Source organism: Solanum lycopersicum, chromosome 7 (assembly GCF_036512215.1).
Source record: "Solanum lycopersicum chromosome 7, SLM_r2.1".
NCBI classification, from domain to species: Eukaryota; Viridiplantae; Streptophyta; class Magnoliopsida; order Solanales; family Solanaceae; genus Solanum; species Solanum lycopersicum.
In genome coordinates, this window is record NC_090806.1 from 17310482 (window position 1) to 17328742 (window position 18261).

General features: G+C 33.2%; 3 protein-coding genes across 3 annotated transcripts; 1 reads left to right on the plus strand and 2 right to left on the minus strand.

Moving 5' to 3' along the window:
* Positions 1 to 5728: 5728 nt before the first annotated feature.
* On the minus strand, positions 5729 to 6982 carry LOC138337337 (uncharacterized). The gene is made up of 2 exons (XM_069287246.1): positions 6929 to 6982; positions 5729 to 6280 (listed from the first exon to the last, which is right to left on the minus strand). The coding sequence occupies exons 1-2, from the start codon at positions 6980 to 6982 to the stop codon at positions 5729 to 5731; spliced, it is 606 nt and encodes a 201-aa protein (XP_069143347.1).
* A 2511-nt stretch (positions 6983 to 9493) lies between these two features.
* On the plus strand, positions 9494 to 13844 carry LOC101251487 (transcription factor bHLH68). Its single transcript, XM_010325117.4, has 9 exons — positions 9494 to 10127; positions 10248 to 10569; positions 10661 to 10726; positions 10887 to 10952; positions 11504 to 11569; positions 11700 to 11756; positions 13177 to 13218; positions 13329 to 13373; positions 13442 to 13844. Exons 1-9 carry the CDS (start codon positions 9847 to 9849, stop codon positions 13574 to 13576), a joined length of 1080 nt encoding a protein of 359 aa, XP_010323419.1. The 5' UTR covers positions 9494 to 9846; the 3' UTR covers positions 13577 to 13844.
* An 834-nt stretch (positions 13845 to 14678) lies between these two features.
* Positions 14679 to 16719, minus strand: LOC138337338 (uncharacterized). Its single transcript, XM_069287247.1, has one exon. The coding sequence runs from the start codon at positions 15666 to 15668 to the stop codon at positions 14679 to 14681; it is 990 nt and encodes a 329-aa protein (XP_069143348.1). The 5' UTR covers positions 15669 to 16719.
* Positions 16720 to 18261: the final 1542 nt, after the last annotated feature.

Genomic DNA, 18261 nt, shown 5'->3' on the forward strand with positions numbered 1-18261 from the left:
TTTTTCCAAAAAACTATTTTTTCTTTTCAAAATAATTACTTTACAGTAGTAGTAGAAAATGATCTCTTGATTATAAAAAAGAAGTTTTTCCCTCTAGAACTACTTTTGGAACATTGACACTACACCAAAGATAATCTTTTAAATAACAATCAACGAATAATTATGAAAAAACCTTACCCCAGAACAAGAACCAGGTTCTTGTAAGTTGTTTTTAAGTAAAGACACAAACACTTATTAAATTAAGAACCTTCCTCACTCAAGGAAGGAAAAACCTCATTTTATTAATTCAACTATAAGATTTTGTGATTACAACTCAATAATCAAAAAGCCTTATCTCTACTACTTCTCTCGATTGACTACAATCGATCTCTTCAAAAAGCCAAACCCACCTTTTGTTACAATCCTCACTGAAACTCAACCCTACAAAGAGCCAAACCCACCCTTTGTACAATAAATCGTAACTTACAATCAAGAACAAAACAAGAAAATAGTTTTACACGTTGAAAACCTTCTCACTCAAGAACGTTTTAAACTTAGCAAACCTATAGATCTTGAAGACTTCAGTTTGATGAATAAATCTCACTTTTCTCTCTATGTGAAGTCGTGATGTTCTTCATCTGCATCGTCCTCTTCTTATAGAGTTCCTTTTGCCTTGAATCATTATCAGATACGGTAAGGAAATTGTTGTTAAACAAGGATTCCCTTTTAAAGTACAATCCTTATTATATACAACTTCCTTCCTTAATAATATATTTTAAGTTTCCTTATTTGTATCAACTTATACTTTAATATATTATTTTTGGTGTTGACAAATAACTCTATTTCCTTGACTACATGGCTGACCCATTTTACTCGTTTTTGGCTTCTTTGCTGCGTCATTTTCTACTCTTATTTGCACTTCTTGTCTATCATCAAAACATCGACTTTTATATTCTTGTAGTAGAATTATCGATTCTATCATATTCCCCCTTTTTGATGAAGACAAATCTATCTGTGTGATGCAAATACTCTTCCCCCTTTTGACAAATCAAAAAGAGTCCAACAGCAGCTAAATAAAACCAATTAACATCCATAGCAACAATTGAAGCTCAGCCAGTTGAGCATAATAAAATGTTCTGGCAACAAAACAAAGAGTAACAACACAGAGTTAAACAACTAAGAGAATTAGGTTCAAACAAGATGCTTTTTCAATGTGAAAGTTGACCAGGCTTGGTTGAAGCACAAGCCAGCATATCCAGAACTCTGTTAACTCTTGCATTGTTAGCAAGTTGCTGCTGCACCAACTGATCCTTCAACCTGTAAATTCAACATTTGAAGTGTCAAGTTCAGCACGTAACTTCTGGTTTTCTGACTCAAGAGTGGCATATTTTCTTCAGCTACTTTGAGTTCCCTGAGTAACTGAGCAACAGGACCAGATGTACGTAGAGAAGCATTTGCAACCTACTCCGACTCCATGGGAATGCCACAATCAGCAAGAATGGTTTGAGTGAACATATCTGCACGAGTTAAAATCGTGCCTTCTCCCAATGGTACTTCAAATGCATCAAACACTCTAGTTAACAGATTTCCAAAAGCTAATTGATGAGAACCTAGTTTAGGGTCAACAATTCTAGCAAGATGTTTGATAATCAGTGTGGGCCAGTCAATGCGTTCTTTACACTCAAGAGCATTCATAAGTCCCATGTCTCTTATGGAGGCAATGTGACGTTGATGACCTCTAGGCAGTATCACCTTATGAACTATCTCAAAAAGAAGCTTATGCAATGATCTCATAATACCCTTTAAAACAGTTTGTGCCCTAGAATTGACTCTACCTTGAGAGAATTTGGCTGGCAAACTAGAATATTCATCAAAACCCCAATGATACTCATTAATCCCCACAGATGGTATATGCAAGATTTCTCCAAGTTTGGTTGCATCAAAGACAATGTCAACCCCCTTCACACTAGATGACACCACATCTCCTTCCAAGATTACCAAGTTTGTATAGAAATCTACCACTTCTTGTTCATAAATCAAATTTGGTTCAAGGAATAATTCCTCCCACCCCTGAAACCTTAGTAGTTCACAAACCTGCTTGACTATATCCATTGAAAGTATATCAAGGTGAAAAGTTTTACCCCTAAGCACTATTTTGGTTTGGAAATACTTTTTCTTTCCCACTTTGAGAAATTTATCTACATTTCTTTTTGTAGATTTTGATTTTGACTGAGGATTTGCAGAATGTTTACCCTTAGAGACATCATCAGTTTCAGAATCAAGATTCATTGGAGAAACAGATGAGTGAGCAGGAGACTTACCCAGACGACGACGCTTCACACTAGATGTTGCATCATCAGTTGGTTTGGCCACATTCGCACTCCGAGTCACTGGCCTGTGTGGACGAAACTGTTTAACTACAATGTGCTTTCTTGGCCGTCTTGGTTTTTTAGGGTGAAGTGTGCTCAGAAGAATATCATCATTGATTGGAGAATGTGGAGATGGTTATGGCTTTTGAGGATTGGTTTTGTGAGATGGGGAAAAAGAGGGATTATTTGGGATAGTGGTTATCGGAGTTTCTGGGTTTGGTGATAATGGGGTTTCTTGGACTGGTGGTGGTGGAGATTCTATGATGGGTGGTGGTGGAGATTCTGCAACTAAAGGTGGAGATGCTTCTTTAACTGGTGGTGGTGGAGATGTAGACGGATCTGATTTGGGTGAGGATGTAGATGGTTTAGTTGGAAGTTGGCTTTCTTTCCCTTGATTAGGCACAATATCAACGGCCGGGTTCTCTTCCCCCTTGAGAAAATGCATTGTCAGATGAGTTTTCGTCATCTGAGTAAGCAACGAGTGGATTAACCATGGTGATGGAGGCAATTTCTTTTTCTTTTTTCTGAAGAATGAAAATGAGAAAAAGTTGGTTGCTTGTTTAGAGAGAGTGCTTTATTGTGAACGGTTTTGATGTTGTATTCGAGGGGTTTGAGTAATTATGGGGGATTGACATCGAGGAGACGTGTGCTTTGACGGTTGCACCTGCTTTTCAGAGACGTGACATAGGAGAGAGAAGATGGAATTGTTTTCCCCCTTCTCCCTTTTTTTTTTAAATTTTTGACAGCTAAGTGTAAAGCAGTTGTAGAACCAACTTGAATGAACCTGGTTCATATCTCCCTAGAACTTGGTTGGACAGAATTCAATCTAAAAAGATGAGTCCTAACTCAAGTCTATTTTTCTGAAATGAGTCTCTTCCTAGTGCCTTGGTGAAAATATCAGCAACTTGATCCTCAGTTTTGCAGAACTTCATTACTATGTTTCCTTTTTCAACATTATCACGAAGAAAGTGATGTCTAACATCTATGTGTTTGGTGCGTTTGTGTTGAACTGGGTTTTTGGCCATGTTCATAGCACTTTTATTATCATATAGAATAGGAATACAACCTGTTTCTATACCAAAATCTTTAAGTTGCTGTTTTATCCAAAGAAGTTGGGCACAACATGAAGCAGGTGCAACATACTCAGCCTCCGCAGTAGATAGAGCCACTAAATTTTGTTTTCTAGTTGCCCAAGATATTAAACATGGTCCTAAAAAGTGTGCCATCCCAGAGGTACTTTTTCTATCAACCATATGTCCTGCATAGTCTACATAAGCAAATCCTTTTAAATCAAAAGAGTCCCAAATTGGATACCAGAGAACCAGGTTCATTGTGCCTTTTAGATATCTCAAGATTCTTTTGACAGCTTTTAGATGTGATTCCTTGGGACAGGACTGAAATCTTGCACATAGACCAACACTGAACACTATATCAGGTCTACTGGCAGTGAGGTATAGGAGTGATCCAATCATACCTCTATATCTAGTGTCATTTACTGGTGAACCTGGTTCATCTTTATCAAGATTTGTTGTTGTCCCAATGGGTGTGTCATTTGACTTAGCTTCATTCATATCATACTTCTTCAGTAATTTCTTGATGTACTTTTGTTGATGAATTGATGTTCCAACTGGAGTTTGCTTAATTTGGAATCCCAAAAAGAAGTTTAACTCTCCCATCATGCTCATCCGAAACTCACTATTCATTAGTTGAGCAAATTCTACTCCCAGTGAATCATTGGTTCCTCCAAATATGATATCATCTACATATACTTGGACTATAAACATATCTTTACCTTGATTTCGAAGAAACAGTGTATTATGAATTTTTCCTCTTATATATCCATGTGTGAGAAGAAAAGTGGACAATCGATCATACCATGCTCTAGGTGCTTGTTTTAGCCCATAGAGTGCTTTGTCCAGTTTATATTCATGATCATGATACATGGTGTTATCAAAACCTGGGGGTTGTTTTACATACACCTCTTCTTGCAGATAACCATTTAAGAAGGCACTTTTGACACCCATTTGGTAGAGTTTGAACTCCATGTGAGAAACATATGCGACCAATATTCTAATTGCCTCAATTCTTGCGACTGTGCAAAGGTTTCATCATAGTCTATACCTTTTTATTGGTTGTATCCTTGTACAACTAGCCTAGCTTTGTTGCGCACTATTTGTCCTTGCTCATAGAGCTTGTTTCTAAACACCCACCTAGTTCCTATTACCGTCCTATTTTGAGGTTTTGGAACCAGGTTCCATACTCTTCTTCTTTCAAACTGGTTGAGTTCTTATTGCATGGCACTAATACAATCAGAGTCTAGTAGTGCTTCCTTTATAGTTTTAGGCTCAATCAGGGACACATAGGCAGAGAATGCACACATGCTACGTAATTGGATCTTGTAGAGATGCCTGAGTTAAGAGGAGTAAGAATGTTTTGCAAAGGGTGAGAGCTGTGATGTTTCCAACTGTGAGTTGGAATACTTACTGGCTCTTGAGGTGCAGACGAACCAGTTTCATTAGTAGACTTATCTCCTATTCAGGTGTTTTATGAGAGGGTATAGATTCTTCTTCCCATATTTTTGGTTCTGATGGCTTGGAGCAGGTTCCCTCATTCTGTTCATCCTCTGAATTTCCCTCAACTTCACTGCTATTTTCATTAAATACAACATGGACACTTTCTTCTACACGGTTTGTTCTTTTATTAAGTACCTTGTAGGTCTTGCTTTGTGACGAGTAGCCCAGAAAAATTCCTTCATCACTCTTAGCATCAAATTTTCCCAAATTGTCTTTGTCATTGTTGTGTATAAAGCATACACACCCAAAGGCCCTAAGATGTGCTAAATTTGGTTTTCTTCCTTTTAGCAGCTCATATGGTGTTTTGTTTAACACTGATCTGATCATACATCTAGTTATTAGATAGCATCCCGTGTTCACTGCTTCAGCCCAATAGAATTTTGGAAGTTTGCTTGAGATTAACATTGTTCTTGCAATATCTTCCAGTGTTCTATTTTTCCTCTGAACAACACCATTTTGTTGTGGTGTTCTAGGTGCTGAGAAGTTATGCTCAATCCCTTTTGTAGTACAAAATTGTAGGAATTGTGAGTTCTCAAACTCCAGCCCATGATCAGATCTGATGCTGATTATTTCTTTGTTGAATTTCTTCTGAACCATCTTTGCAAAGATTTCAAACATAGTGAATGTCTCATTCTTTGTTGCAAGAAACAATGTCCAAGTGAATCTTGAGTAGTCATCAACTATTACTAACACATATCTTTTTTCACCCCTACTTTGTACACGCATTGGTCCACACAAATCCATGTGAAGCAGTTCTAGTGGCTTGGTAGTACTTACTGTCAACTTTGGTTTGAAGGATGACCTAACCTATTTTCCTTGAATGCAGGTTCCACATACTTGGTTGTCCCTGAAACTTTTGGTTGGCAGTCCCCTAACCAGGTCTTTTGATATGAGTTTGTTTATAGTTGTTATGCTAATGTAACCCATTCTTTTGTTCCGTAGCATGGAGCAATCAGAGACTGCACTTAGACATTTAAGAGTATCTTCCTTGGAGTTAACAATCTTGGCTTTGTATACATTCTTGTGTCTCTTACCTAGAAGAACCAGGTTCCCAGTCACTGAGTTTGTTACTCTGCATTCCTTTTTTGTAAAGAGAACATTGTTTCCTTTATCGCATATTTGAGATACGCTCAATAGATTATGTTGTAGACCATTCACATAGTATACGTTCTCAATTGCATGAGTACCCATTGATCCAATCTTTCTAATTCCCTGAATTTCACCACTTTTTCCATTACCAAAGGCAACGTTTCCTCCTTTGATGTTCTTGAGTGAGAGGAAGCTTCTTTTATCTCCAGTCATGTGTCTGGAAAATGCACTATCCAAGTACCATTGTTGTTGCTTCCTCTTCACTGATCCCTGCAATTTAATTTTGGGGATTAGATTTTGGTACCCAAATCCACTTTGATTTATGCTTAGGGAATGGATGAATAAGATTTCTTCTGGCCCATCTAGGAAGAGATTTGACTGTAGGAATTTGTTTTTGCTCATTGGGTTTCTCATGATGAGGTTTTCTCAAAGATTTCAAGTTTTTGTTATGAGCAGTTTGTTTTCTTTGACAATCATGACTTTTATGCCCTACCAGCCCACAGTTCATGCATAGAAAATCTATGTTGGGACTTTTTACTTGAGAGCTAGTTCTATCAAAACCTATCCCATGTTTCTCAGACGTGCGATTCTTGTGAATGTTGTCGAGCAATATGGAGGACCCGGTCCATGTCATTCCATTTTCTGCTTCAGTTTTAGTCACAAGAAACTCTTTGGAGAGTTTTCATTCCTTTTAGTTACCAAGTCTAGGTTTTTACTTAGTTCAGTATGCTTGGATAAAAGATGAAGATTTTGTGTTTCAAGAATCTTGTTTTCTTCTCTTAGTGATGCATAGTCTTCCATTATCAATTCCCTTTTTGAGTCTATGATTTTATATGCATCAATGAGAGTGTAGAGCAAAGATTCTAGAGCCCTTTTTGAGTATGAGTTTAGATTGTCTTGTATGTGATGAAGACTAACCTTTTCATTCATATCTTCTTCTTCTTTATCCTCTTCAGAATCTGATCCAGCCATGAGTGCTATTATGGTTTCTTGTGATCTGCAGGTTTCCTTTTCTCCTTGGTTTCCACTGCTACAAGAGCAAGAAAGTCATAATCATCTTCTTGTTCTAGTGCAAGAAGGGACTTGTTTTCTGTCTCATCACCCTCAAACTCTTCATCAGATGAATTCCCCATTGCTGCAAAGGCCCTTTTCATTGAAATATCTGCCTCTTGAGTTGTCATTCTTCTGTTTGAGGGGACAAACTTATCTTTCCTTATGTCTTTGCCCTTCTCAAAGTTTGCCTTTTTCTGTTCTAAAGCCCAAAGTGGACAGAATTTGATGAAGTGATCTGGGCTCCCACACTTATGACAAACCTGGTCTTTAGTGTTTTCAGATGGTTTTTGAGAAGTTTTCTTTTGAAAGGCCTGCCCTCACTTTAGCATTCTGGTGAACCTTTTGGTTATGAGGGCAATATTTTCATCTTCAAAATCATCTGATGTAGTAGCCTTTAGAACCAGGTTCTTTTCCTTCCTTTTTCCTCCAATTTCCTTTTCTTGGTTTTTCTTGAGTTTGTATGTGATGAGATTACCAATTAACTCATCCATGGCCAGTGAGTCTAGGTCGTGGGCTTCAGTGATAGCCTCGGCTTTGTTTTCCCAAGTTTCAGGAAGAACACTCAAGAGTTTCCTTACCGCCTTTCCATTAGGAACTATCTCTCCCAAGGAGTACATCTCATTGATGATATTGCCTGTTCAAGTTATCAATTTTGGACTTCTTGACTTGCGTTGTTCCTTCATGAGCTGTTTGTAGTGTTTCCCATATGGATTTGGCATCTTGACAAGACGAGATTCGATTGTATTCGTCTGGTCCTATGCCACAAATCCAAATTTTCTTGGCTTTGGCATTGTTTTGGATTGCAAGCTTGTCTTCAGCATTCCATTCTTTTCTTTCCTTTGGGATTTTGGTGATTCCATCAGTTTCGGTTTTCATAGGTATGGTTGGGCTATCTAGAATTACTCCCCATAGATCAGGGTTTTCGCCAATAAGATGGTTCATCATACAATTTTTCCACCGTCCATAAGATTTGCCATTGAATAGTGGTGGTCGTGTCTGTGAAGCTCCCTCTTGTGGGGTAGGTGGTGCTGCCTTGAGTCTTTTCAATGTGTGAATCTTTTATCGAAAAGACCTGCTCTGATACCAATTGAAAAAACCTTACCCCAGAACAAGAACCTGGTTCTTGTAAGTTGTTTTTAAGTAAAGACACAAACACTTATTAAATTAAAAACCTTCCTCACTCAAGGAAGGAAAAACCTCATTTTTTTAATTCAACTATAATATTTTGTGATTACAACTCAATAATCAAAAAGCCTTATCTCTACTACCTCTCTCGATTGACTACAATCGATCTCTTCAAAAGGCCAAACCCACCTTTTGTTACAATCCTCACTGAAACTCAACCCTACAAAGAGCCAAACCCACCCTTTGTACAATAAATCGTAACTTACAATCAAGAACAAAACAAGAAGATAGTTTTACACGTTGAAACCTTCTCACTCAAGAACGTTTTAAACTTAGCAAACCTATCGATATTGAAGACTTCAGTTTGATGAATAAATCTCACTTTTCTCTCTATGTGAAGTCGTGATGTTCTTCATCTGCATCGTCCTCTTCTTATAGAGTTTCTTTTGCCTTGAATCCTCATCAGATAAGGTAAGGAAATTGTTGTTAAACAAGGATTCCCTTTTAAAGTACAATCCTTATTCTATACAACTTCCTTCCTTAATAATATATTTAAGGTTTCCTTATTTGTATCAACTTATACCTTTAATATATTATTTTTGGTTTTGACAAATAACTCTATTTCCTTGACTACATGGCTGACCCATTTTATACGTTTTTGGCTTCTTTGCTGTGTCATTTTCTACTCTTATTTGCACTTCTTGTCTATCATCAAAACATCGACTTTTATATTCTTGTAGTAGAATTATCGATTCTATCAAATTATAACTTAATCATCATTAAATATGTATTTCTAGTGACAATTAACTCATTGTAAATATCTATAAAACCTATAACAATATTAGATCAGATGACAATTGACTGATGTCGCCAAAATTTTTTAACATTCTTTATTGATAAGTATATTTATTATCATTAAAATTTTTTTTTGCTTTAGTATGATCATCAAACAAAAATTAGTGCTATAATATTGGACCAAGTATTTTTTTTTTTCAAATTGATTACCCAAACATAAATTGCTATTCTACAAAATTATTTTTTCAAAAAAATACATCTGATCAATAAAAAACTTTTCAAAATAAGTAGATATTGAAAGCCTTGAAAGAAAATGGTGCAATAAACATAATTTAATTTTAGTAACAAGTTTATTTTTTCATGTTATATTTATTATGAACAATTAAATGTAATATTGTATCATGTATGGTAAGTGTAGGAGTTGAAGACGCAAAGGGTTGACATTATGGTGCACCAGCAGCCATAGGAGTAGAACTCATCAATATATAGCTTTTATTTTACTTGATGAGAATTGCAATCACCTTTTAATAAAGCAAAAGCAAGAGAAAAGTAAAGAAGGAAAGGGAAAACATAAAGGAGGAAGAAAAAATAATAAAGGAAAGCTACTAAGAGTAATAAAGAAAAAGGAGGGATAGAAAGACAAAGGTTCTCAAAACTCCATCGTTCAAAATTCTCTTTCTTCTCTCTTTCTTTCTCTGTCTCTCCTCCAAGTATAGCTAGCTACCCTTTTATGTGTCTTTCCTCTACTTAATCAAGAGTAAGAAAGACCTCTCAAAGTTTCTCCAAAAAAAAAAAGACTTTATATTGGAAAGGAAAAGATATATGAAATAAATAAGAAATTGAAGTTAGTTTGGGAAAAGAAAATGAATAGAGGTGATGTTATGGAGAAATCACCAGTACAACAAATTATGGGTGGAAGCCCTAAGTGGTGGAATATGATGAATAATATGAGGCCTCCCATATCATCATCTCAACAAGCTGCTGTTGCTGCTACTACTACTCATCATGTTCCTAATTCCTTGTTGCCTCCTAATATTCTTTTTCCTCATTTCTCTTCTTCACTAGTTCCCATGTCATCTACTACTAATTCATGGAATGATAGTAACCAAAGTCAGCTACCTGAATCATGGAGTCAATTACTTCTGTAAATATCCCGATCTGATTTTTTGTATTGACTTGTTTGAAACTGATTTTGATTTTCAAGTTTGTTAAGTAAAAGTAGTGTTTGCTAATTTTTTGTGTTTGATGTGTGTTCTATGAATAGAGGTGGCTTGGTGGAAGAAGAAGACAAGTCCGTACATATGGTTAAGAAGTTGGAGAACAATTGGGATGAACAGTCGTTCCTGAGCCAGCATGATTCTGTTATAGACGTTAACCAAAAGGATCTCAGAAATAGTTATAATATGTATGAAGATGGAAATAATGTAGAGTTCCATCACCAAACTGCAGAATTAGCTGCTAAACCAACTTGGTCAGCACAGATGATACCAGTCTCATCTCCCAAGTCTTGTGTTACAACTTTGAGCAGCAACATGCTTGATTTTTCTAACAAAAACACACATCCAACTCCAGATCATTCATCTGAGGTATATATTCAATTTCATTCAAAAATTACAAAATAATATGATATAATTGTTAGATTATGAATAACTAATTGTTCGCCTTTTTTTCCAAAAGTGCAACAGCAGAGCACCTAATAAGAAGGCTAGGGTTCAACCATCTTCAACTCAGTCTACCTTCAAGGTAAATAATTATATTTAGTAAAAATCAAACTTTTTCTTATTTTTGTCACAACACAATTGTCTTTCTTGTTTGTCTTGACCTTCAAAAATGGTGATTCTTTTTTTTTTCTCATACAATTATATCACAAAAAAACATGTAAATTTTTGTGGTTTGTAAACAGGTGAGAAAGGAAAAATTAGGGGACAGAATAACAGCTCTTCACCAACTTGTCTCCCCATTTGGGAAGGTAAGCTTTACCCAATTAATTAACATAACTAATTAATTACCTTTTAAGTGTGAAATTATCACACAATAATATGTATTTTCAGCTTTAAAAGAAATAACTTCTTTATACACTTATAAAGCTGTCTTCATCTTTCTCCTTTTATCCTTTAGGGTTTTCACTTTACAGTTTCTTTACCAAATTTTTTTTAAAAAAAAACTTAAAAAGAGTGGTTTTTGTACTGATGAAAATATTTTTTTTCAATATATTAAATTTTGTTGGGCAAAAATATTTTTTCTAGGAAAATAAATTAATGTTAATCAAAGTAGGAGAAACTAGTGCGATATGCAAATTCATTATCTTATTTCCACCCACCAAACACCCCCAATCCCTCCCTCTGATGTCGATGCCAACTCATCACCTCCGAATTCTTTTAGTATTTTGCTAAATTATATAAAATAGTTTTGAGATAATATCTATCAAATATCCTAGTAAATAAGTAAGAAAATTAGTTTGTTTTGGGGGAATATTTTGGTGGGTACAAAACATACCCTAAATTACTAAATTTTTTGCAGACTGACACAGCTTCTGTCCTGTTAGAAGCAATTGGGTACGTCAGATTCCTACAAAGCCAAATTGAGGTGACATTTCTTGTGTCTTTCATTTTCCCAAACTACCATGAAACGCATGAGAAACGGAATATATAGAAGGTTTATAATATGAGTTTTTACTGTTTGTTAAAATATATTCCAAATTCTCTTTTAAATGCAGGCCCTTAGCTTGCCCTACCTAGGTAGTGGATCAGGAAATATGAGGCGCCAGCAATCTGTAAGATTCTCAACTTCCCCATTTCTTTCAACTTTACTCTTTCTACTACAATAACCTTTAAACTATACATATTATTTTTAAACTGGGTTTTACATATTCTTTCTAGAAATAACATACTCTCTCTGTTCCGAACTATTTGTGATAATTTCTAGTTTTAGAGTCAAACTATAAAAATTTTGACTAATATTTTAAAATGTATTTTTTCATCACATAAATATGCAAAAAATTGTAATTTATAGTACTTTTCATATAGTTTTAGAACAACTAATTTTTTTGCTTAAAATATCCAATTAATTTGATCCAAGTTACCTTTAAAAATTAGTCAAACTAACTTTCGATAAACGCAATATAACAAACAATTCCAGACAAAGAAAGTAGTATACATGATACCTATTTAAAAGGTAGGGTTAGATGAGGTTCATGGATTTAAACAAATTCACAAATTTTTTCATAGACTCTATATTTATATTAAAAAATTAATTTTTTTTTTACTATACTAACTTGTGAAACTCCAAACAAATTGATTTAGAACGAAATTCCTAATCTTGATTCCGCGACCTACACAACAAAAAAAAAACAAATATAAGCATATAATTTTGAAAATATAAACATAGTCTTGTTTTGAAGCATTACGAATAAAGCTAGTAGAAAATCGTAAAGTCGATGTCGGCTTACTTTCACGATTCAGCTTGTAGGTAAGTCTCCGTCGTGTGGGGCTGTAAATGTTCTAAGCCTTTACAACTTTATATTATTTTCAAGCCATATCTATTACTCCCTCTTAATAAATGATTTCTTTTTTTAGTCTATTTAAAAAATAAAAGACTTTTTAGATAATATTTTAATTTTAATTTCTACGAGATATATTTAAGATAACAAAATTAAAAGACATTTTTATATATTTGATATACCTTTAATTTTAAAATCACAAAATTAAAAAATCTTTTTTATGTCATTAAATTTTTTGCCGAATCAACTAGATTATTCCTTTTCTAAATTGGGGAGTATATTTTTAAAAATATAACAACATTCAAAACACATATTCCCCCTATTCAATTTAAATAACTCACTTTATTTTTTAAAGAGTTCAACAAGGAATAACACATTTTTATAGTATCTAGTAATATCAATTTTAAAATATTTATTTTATCATTAGTGAAACAATTTATATTTATACAAACAATTATCACTTATTTTATATCAATAAAACTAGGTCATATAAACATGAATAGAGTAGTTTAATTATTTTGATGAAGGGTGTGAGATAACATTCCTTCTATGGGTGGGGCCGTGGGCGGACCACTGTAATGCATGTGACATCTGTGGTCTATACTATATGAGTCATATGGCATGTGAAATTAAATTAATATTAATAAAATATATAGTTGCATTTATTGATTGGTGATTATTATTTGCTTTACAGGTTCATGAGAGAAATAATTTATTTCCTGAAGACCCTGGTCAGGTATCTTTTAATTTGAGCTAATACATATAATAATAGCTATCATTTGAGCATTCAAATGACATTTGTAACAAAGATAGTGTTGGTAACAATTTTTTCTCAATTTAATGCAGCTATCCAATGACAATTCCCTGAAAAGGAAGGCAAATAGTGAACAGGTGGTTGTTTTTATTACTTATTCCCTTTTTTACAATAGACAATCACTAACTCTTCGTATTAAATGAAGGATTATCAAGAAGATAAGAAAAAAGATCTGCGGAGTAGAGGTTTGTGTCTAGTTCCGCTATCATGCACACTGCAAGTTGGGAGTGACAATGGAGCAGATTACTGGGCTCCCGCATTCGGAGGAGGTTTCCGGTGAATGGTCACATTAATCTAACAAGATAAAAAAAAAACCAAGTTAAGCGCTAGCTAGCTATAACATCATGATCACTCAATCTGCGAAAAGTTTAAGGTTGATTGCTTATGATGCTATACATTATTCTGCTGTAATATTATTTAGTTAAGCTTTCAATTTCCGTTTACAACTTAGTAACGATGCTCTGCTTTTTCTCCTTTCCGTCGGCAACTACTCGTACAATGTATATGCCATTATATTCCTCTACCAGAAGTATTCATTTTTGTGCTCACCATGCATGTTTTCTCCAACTCCCTCTCATCATTTGGTGAAATTAATTTTTATTAGAAAGCTGAGTTGTGGTAGATAGATATAGATAAATATAATATAGAGACGGAGATCTGAACTTGAAACTTCAACATAAATTTTGAGCTCACTTAATTAGTGAGTCAATGTCTATCCTTATGTTCAAGGGATTCACAATCAATATATCTGGAATATCACAAACTTACTTTTTTTTTATAGAAGCCATAGTTGAAAATAACTTGATTTAATGGAGGGGTGGAAGCGGTTTTGTTATTTTAGAGTAGAGAGAAGATTGTTGGAAGAAGGATATTTTATTTATGAAGGCAAATGCCCCTTATATAGACATACATAATGACCTTTCATCCTTGTTAAAGGACGATTGACCTTTACTATTTACACAGTTACTTGACTCTTACTATTTACACAGTAACTTGACTCTTACTATTCATGGTTACTATTCATGAATAGGATATTGACACTATTTACTTTACAACTTTTTTACAAAAAACAAAATAGACTTTGGCCAAATGGCCGACATACTTTTTTCTTCTTTATTTAATGGCCTTTACTTTTTACATGTGGCCGACAATAATTATGACTAATTTACATATATTTTATGTCTATCTTTTCCCTATTTTCTTTTTCTCAGCTTACTCCAGTTGTACTTCTGGAATTATGTCATCACCTTGGTTGCACTTGGAACATATATGGTCTGGGTAATTGTGTCCGACTAGCTTGCAATATCTCGTCATTAGTTCTTCGGATATGAATCCTTGCTTTATTGCTCTAGTTGTTGGCGTAGCTTCTGGTTTTAACAGGGTCAAAATCCATTTTTGGACTTCTTCATATCTGCTTGTCTTATTTCTTTCGAATTGGCATATATCATTAAGTGGTCTATCGAATAGTAGCTCCATATGGCGTTGCCTTGTAGATAGTTATTTGCTAGCTCTTGTATAATAGTTGATAATCCAATTATCCTTTTATTGGCATAGAAACTGGGTATCTCAACTCTTGTTATCTCTGGCTGTTGACCTATATCTTCTGGGATTATCATTTCTCGTGTTAGCCCAATTTTGACTATCTGGATCATTGACTTTATTTCATCATAGAGTATCTCTGCTGGTGCTGTGTAGAATCTTATGAAAAATAAGTTTCCTTTTGTTATCTTTTTATATATTAAAAATACTTTGTGGACCTCTGGGATTCCACTTATCTCTTCACCTGTATATGTATAGACTGTATTTAATAATCCATAGTTATAACAAGTTTTAACTAGGTTTGGATTAGTTTTTGGTTGTGCAATTAACTTATTATAGCCTTGTAGTTTTTGGGTTAGGTAGTCTTGGGTTTTTTCTAATGTTGTGGTAGATTTGGGTTTTTGATTTAAAAAGTTTTGTATTTTGTATAGGTTTTCAATATATGTTCGGGATATATGGTTGTATGTTTTCTTCTCTTTATGCAGGCTAGTTGCATAGGTAGATGTTTGTGGTGTTGAAGCATCTACTATCTGTATCTTTGGAGTAAATGGTTTGGTAAATATGCTATTTAGGTTTATGTTTTTTGGTGTAGGTTTCTCCATAGCTTTTTTGCTTGTACCTGCAGCATCAGTAATGTCATGGGTTTTAAGGAGTTTCCCAACGTCTCCTTTTAGCTCTGGCTGTTTTTCGTCTGCCGAACGACGTAGCTCCGCATTTTTATAGTCATGCTGCTGACTTGTAGATTCTTCCTTTTCTTCTAGCTTTTGAATTCTCAAGCCCATACTGTCCACTTTTGTACAAAGTGTAGTTAGGGTTTTGAGTATGTTTTCCATAACATTATCTTGTCCTAGCTGTGTAACTCTGTCTTGATAAATAGTCTGCAATCATATTTTTGTTAGTTTTTATTACCTCAATTGTAAATGTAAAATTTAGTATGTTTAATACTAGTCTCCTTATTTCTTTTGTTGTAACTCAATCATCTAATTTTTTCGTTATCCACCATTTTACTTGTGTATTATCTGTTCTTACAATAAATTTATTGTAAACAATATATGGTTCAAATGCTAACAAACATTTATATAATGCGAATAATTCTTTTCTATTTATTTCCCATTTTATTTGTGCTTCTGTATAAGATCCCGAATAATACCTACAATGGTGTTCTATTTTTTCTTTTTCATATTTGTATTTTAAAACTCCTCCATAACTATGATCACTTGAATCTGTTTCGACAATATAAGTAAATGTTTTATTTTCATCAGGAAAATATAGTTTTGGTAATTTTTTACATAAATTCTTAATATTTCTTATATGTTTTTTATCTTTATCATCAAAATGATATTCTACATCTTTTTTAAGTTTTTTATGTAATGGTTTTAGATGTTCTGTTAATTTTGGTATATATTCTCTTACCTGATTTACTAATCCTAGAAAGGATTGTAATTTCTTTTTTGTATCTATATTTTCATCAATAGTAATTATTTTTTGTACTATATATGTTTGCATTTTTATTCCATTTTTATCTATTTGTATTCCTAGAAATTCTATCTGTGATTTCATAATTTCTGCTTTTCTTTTACTCAAACTTATACCTGTATTTTTTACTATATGTATAAATTTTTCCAATAATCTTATATGTTCATCTTGTGTTCTAGAATATAACAATATGTCATCTATATATACGATACAGTTTTCTAGTTGGTTAAAACAGTTATCCATAAAATGTTGGAATCTACCTGGTGCATTTTTATATCCAAAAGGTAAAACATTCCATTCATAGAAACCTTGCGGTACTGTGAATGCTGTTAATTGTGTAGATTCTTCTTCTAGTTTTAGGTGGTAAAATTCTGATTTATAGTCAAATTTACTGAAATAATTATATCCTTGTATTTGTCTTATTTTTAGTATTTTGTTTGGTATTGGATAATTGTATGTTTTGGTTTTAGCATTTAGATTACGATAATCTATGACCATTCTGCTTTTACCTCTTTTTTGTTCACTATGTTTTATAACTATAAATGCTGGACTTGTATGTTTACTATTACTTTTTTGTATGTAATTATTTGCTAATAATTCATCTATATGTATTTTAAATTCTTTTAAATCATCAAAGTTATATTTTAATGGTTTCTGTGTTATTATGCTATTTTCATCTATTAACTCAATTTTTACTTTTGTCTTATATTTTTCCCATCCTCGTAATGGGTCTTCACTATATAATTGTTCTAGTTGTTCATTAATTAATTTAACTTTGTCTATAACAAATATAATAATTTCTAATTTTGTTATTTGTTTATTATTTATATTTTTCATTTCTTGGTTTATTTTTTCACTTCCTTTTATCCATTCCATAGGTTTTCGTTGTTTATTATTTACTCTTTTTGCTCCTATCTTATTTCCGCATGGTGTAGTAAGCCACCAATGTGTTTTTGTTATTATATGTGGATAAAATCTATCTAGAAATGGCATTCCTAATAACATATCTTTTGTAGTAAATTCAAAATTATACATTTCTTCTATTGTTAGTATCTTATCCCATATTTGTATTTTTATATTTTTTGCTTTATATTTAATCATACTTCCTTCGTTGTTAAATCCCGTTACTACCATAGGTGTTTTTAATTTTTCCCATTTATCTTCTGGTAAGCAATTATATTTACATATATTCGCTTCTGCTCCTGTATCTATCATAGGGGTATAATATCTGTTGTGATATCCTTCTACTATAATTTTTGTAAGTATAAATATTTTTATTAATCATTTTGTTCTTTTTATAATTATTTTCTTATTTTGACAAGTTATTGTTAATTGTTCATTTTCTATGTTGTATGGTTTAACTTTTTCTAACCATTTTATTCCTAATGTAATATTATGATCTCCTTGGTATATTTTGAATTGTATTACTAAGGGTATTCCTCCTATAATTATTTCTTTTTCTGTTGTTTCTTCATTCGTGTTCACTATCTCACTAGGTAGTCCAGGGCATGTATGTCCTGTTCTTATAATTTCTTCTTCTAATACTAACTCTCTTGTTATATAATTTTCTTCTTGTCCTGTATTTATTAATATTTTATATTTTCTTTGGTCTATTATTCCTGTTATGAAATAATGATATGGTGTTATTTCTTCTTTATCTAATAAGCTTTGTGGAATTTCATATTTTCTTTTAGATGTACTCATCCTTGATGAGGTAGCTCTTGTCAATGTATTTGGTACGCTTGAAGTGCTTAATCTTTCTTTTACTATCTCTAGATCTTCTTCTATATCAATTTCTTTATAGCTATAGTCATTATTGTCTACTACAGTAATTATTTTTTCAAAAGGATTTTCTATTTTTATTTTATTAATTTTATTTCTTGCTGTTATTTTATACTTTGTTGTTAATATATATAAATTTTTACATCTTGCTGTAAATAATTTGCTCCC

Excerpts from the sequence above, each read along its gene's own strand:
- LOC138337337 (XM_069287246.1), bottom strand. The coding sequence starts at position 6,982 with ATGGCTGGATCAGATTCTGAAGAGGATAAAGAAGAAGAAGATATGAAT. Across the intron at positions 6,281-6,928 it reads AAGAAGATATGAATGAAAAG|GGATCAGTGAAGAGGAAGCA; the intron begins GTTAGTCTTCAT and ends ATTAAATTGCAG.
- LOC138337338 (XM_069287247.1), bottom strand. The coding sequence starts at position 15,668 with ATGGAAAACATACTCAAAACCCTAACTACACTTTGTACAAAAGTGGAC.
- LOC101251487 (XM_010325117.4), top strand. The coding sequence starts at position 9,847 with ATGAATAGAGGTGATGTTATGGAGAAATCACCAGTACAACAAATTATG. Across the intron at positions 10,953-11,503 it reads TTGTCTCCCCATTTGGGAAG|ACTGACACAGCTTCTGTCCT; the intron begins GTAAGCTTTACC and ends AATTTTTTGCAG. Across the intron at positions 11,570-11,699 it reads TCCTACAAAGCCAAATTGAG|GCCCTTAGCTTGCCCTACCT; the intron begins GTGACATTTCTT and ends TTTTAAATGCAG.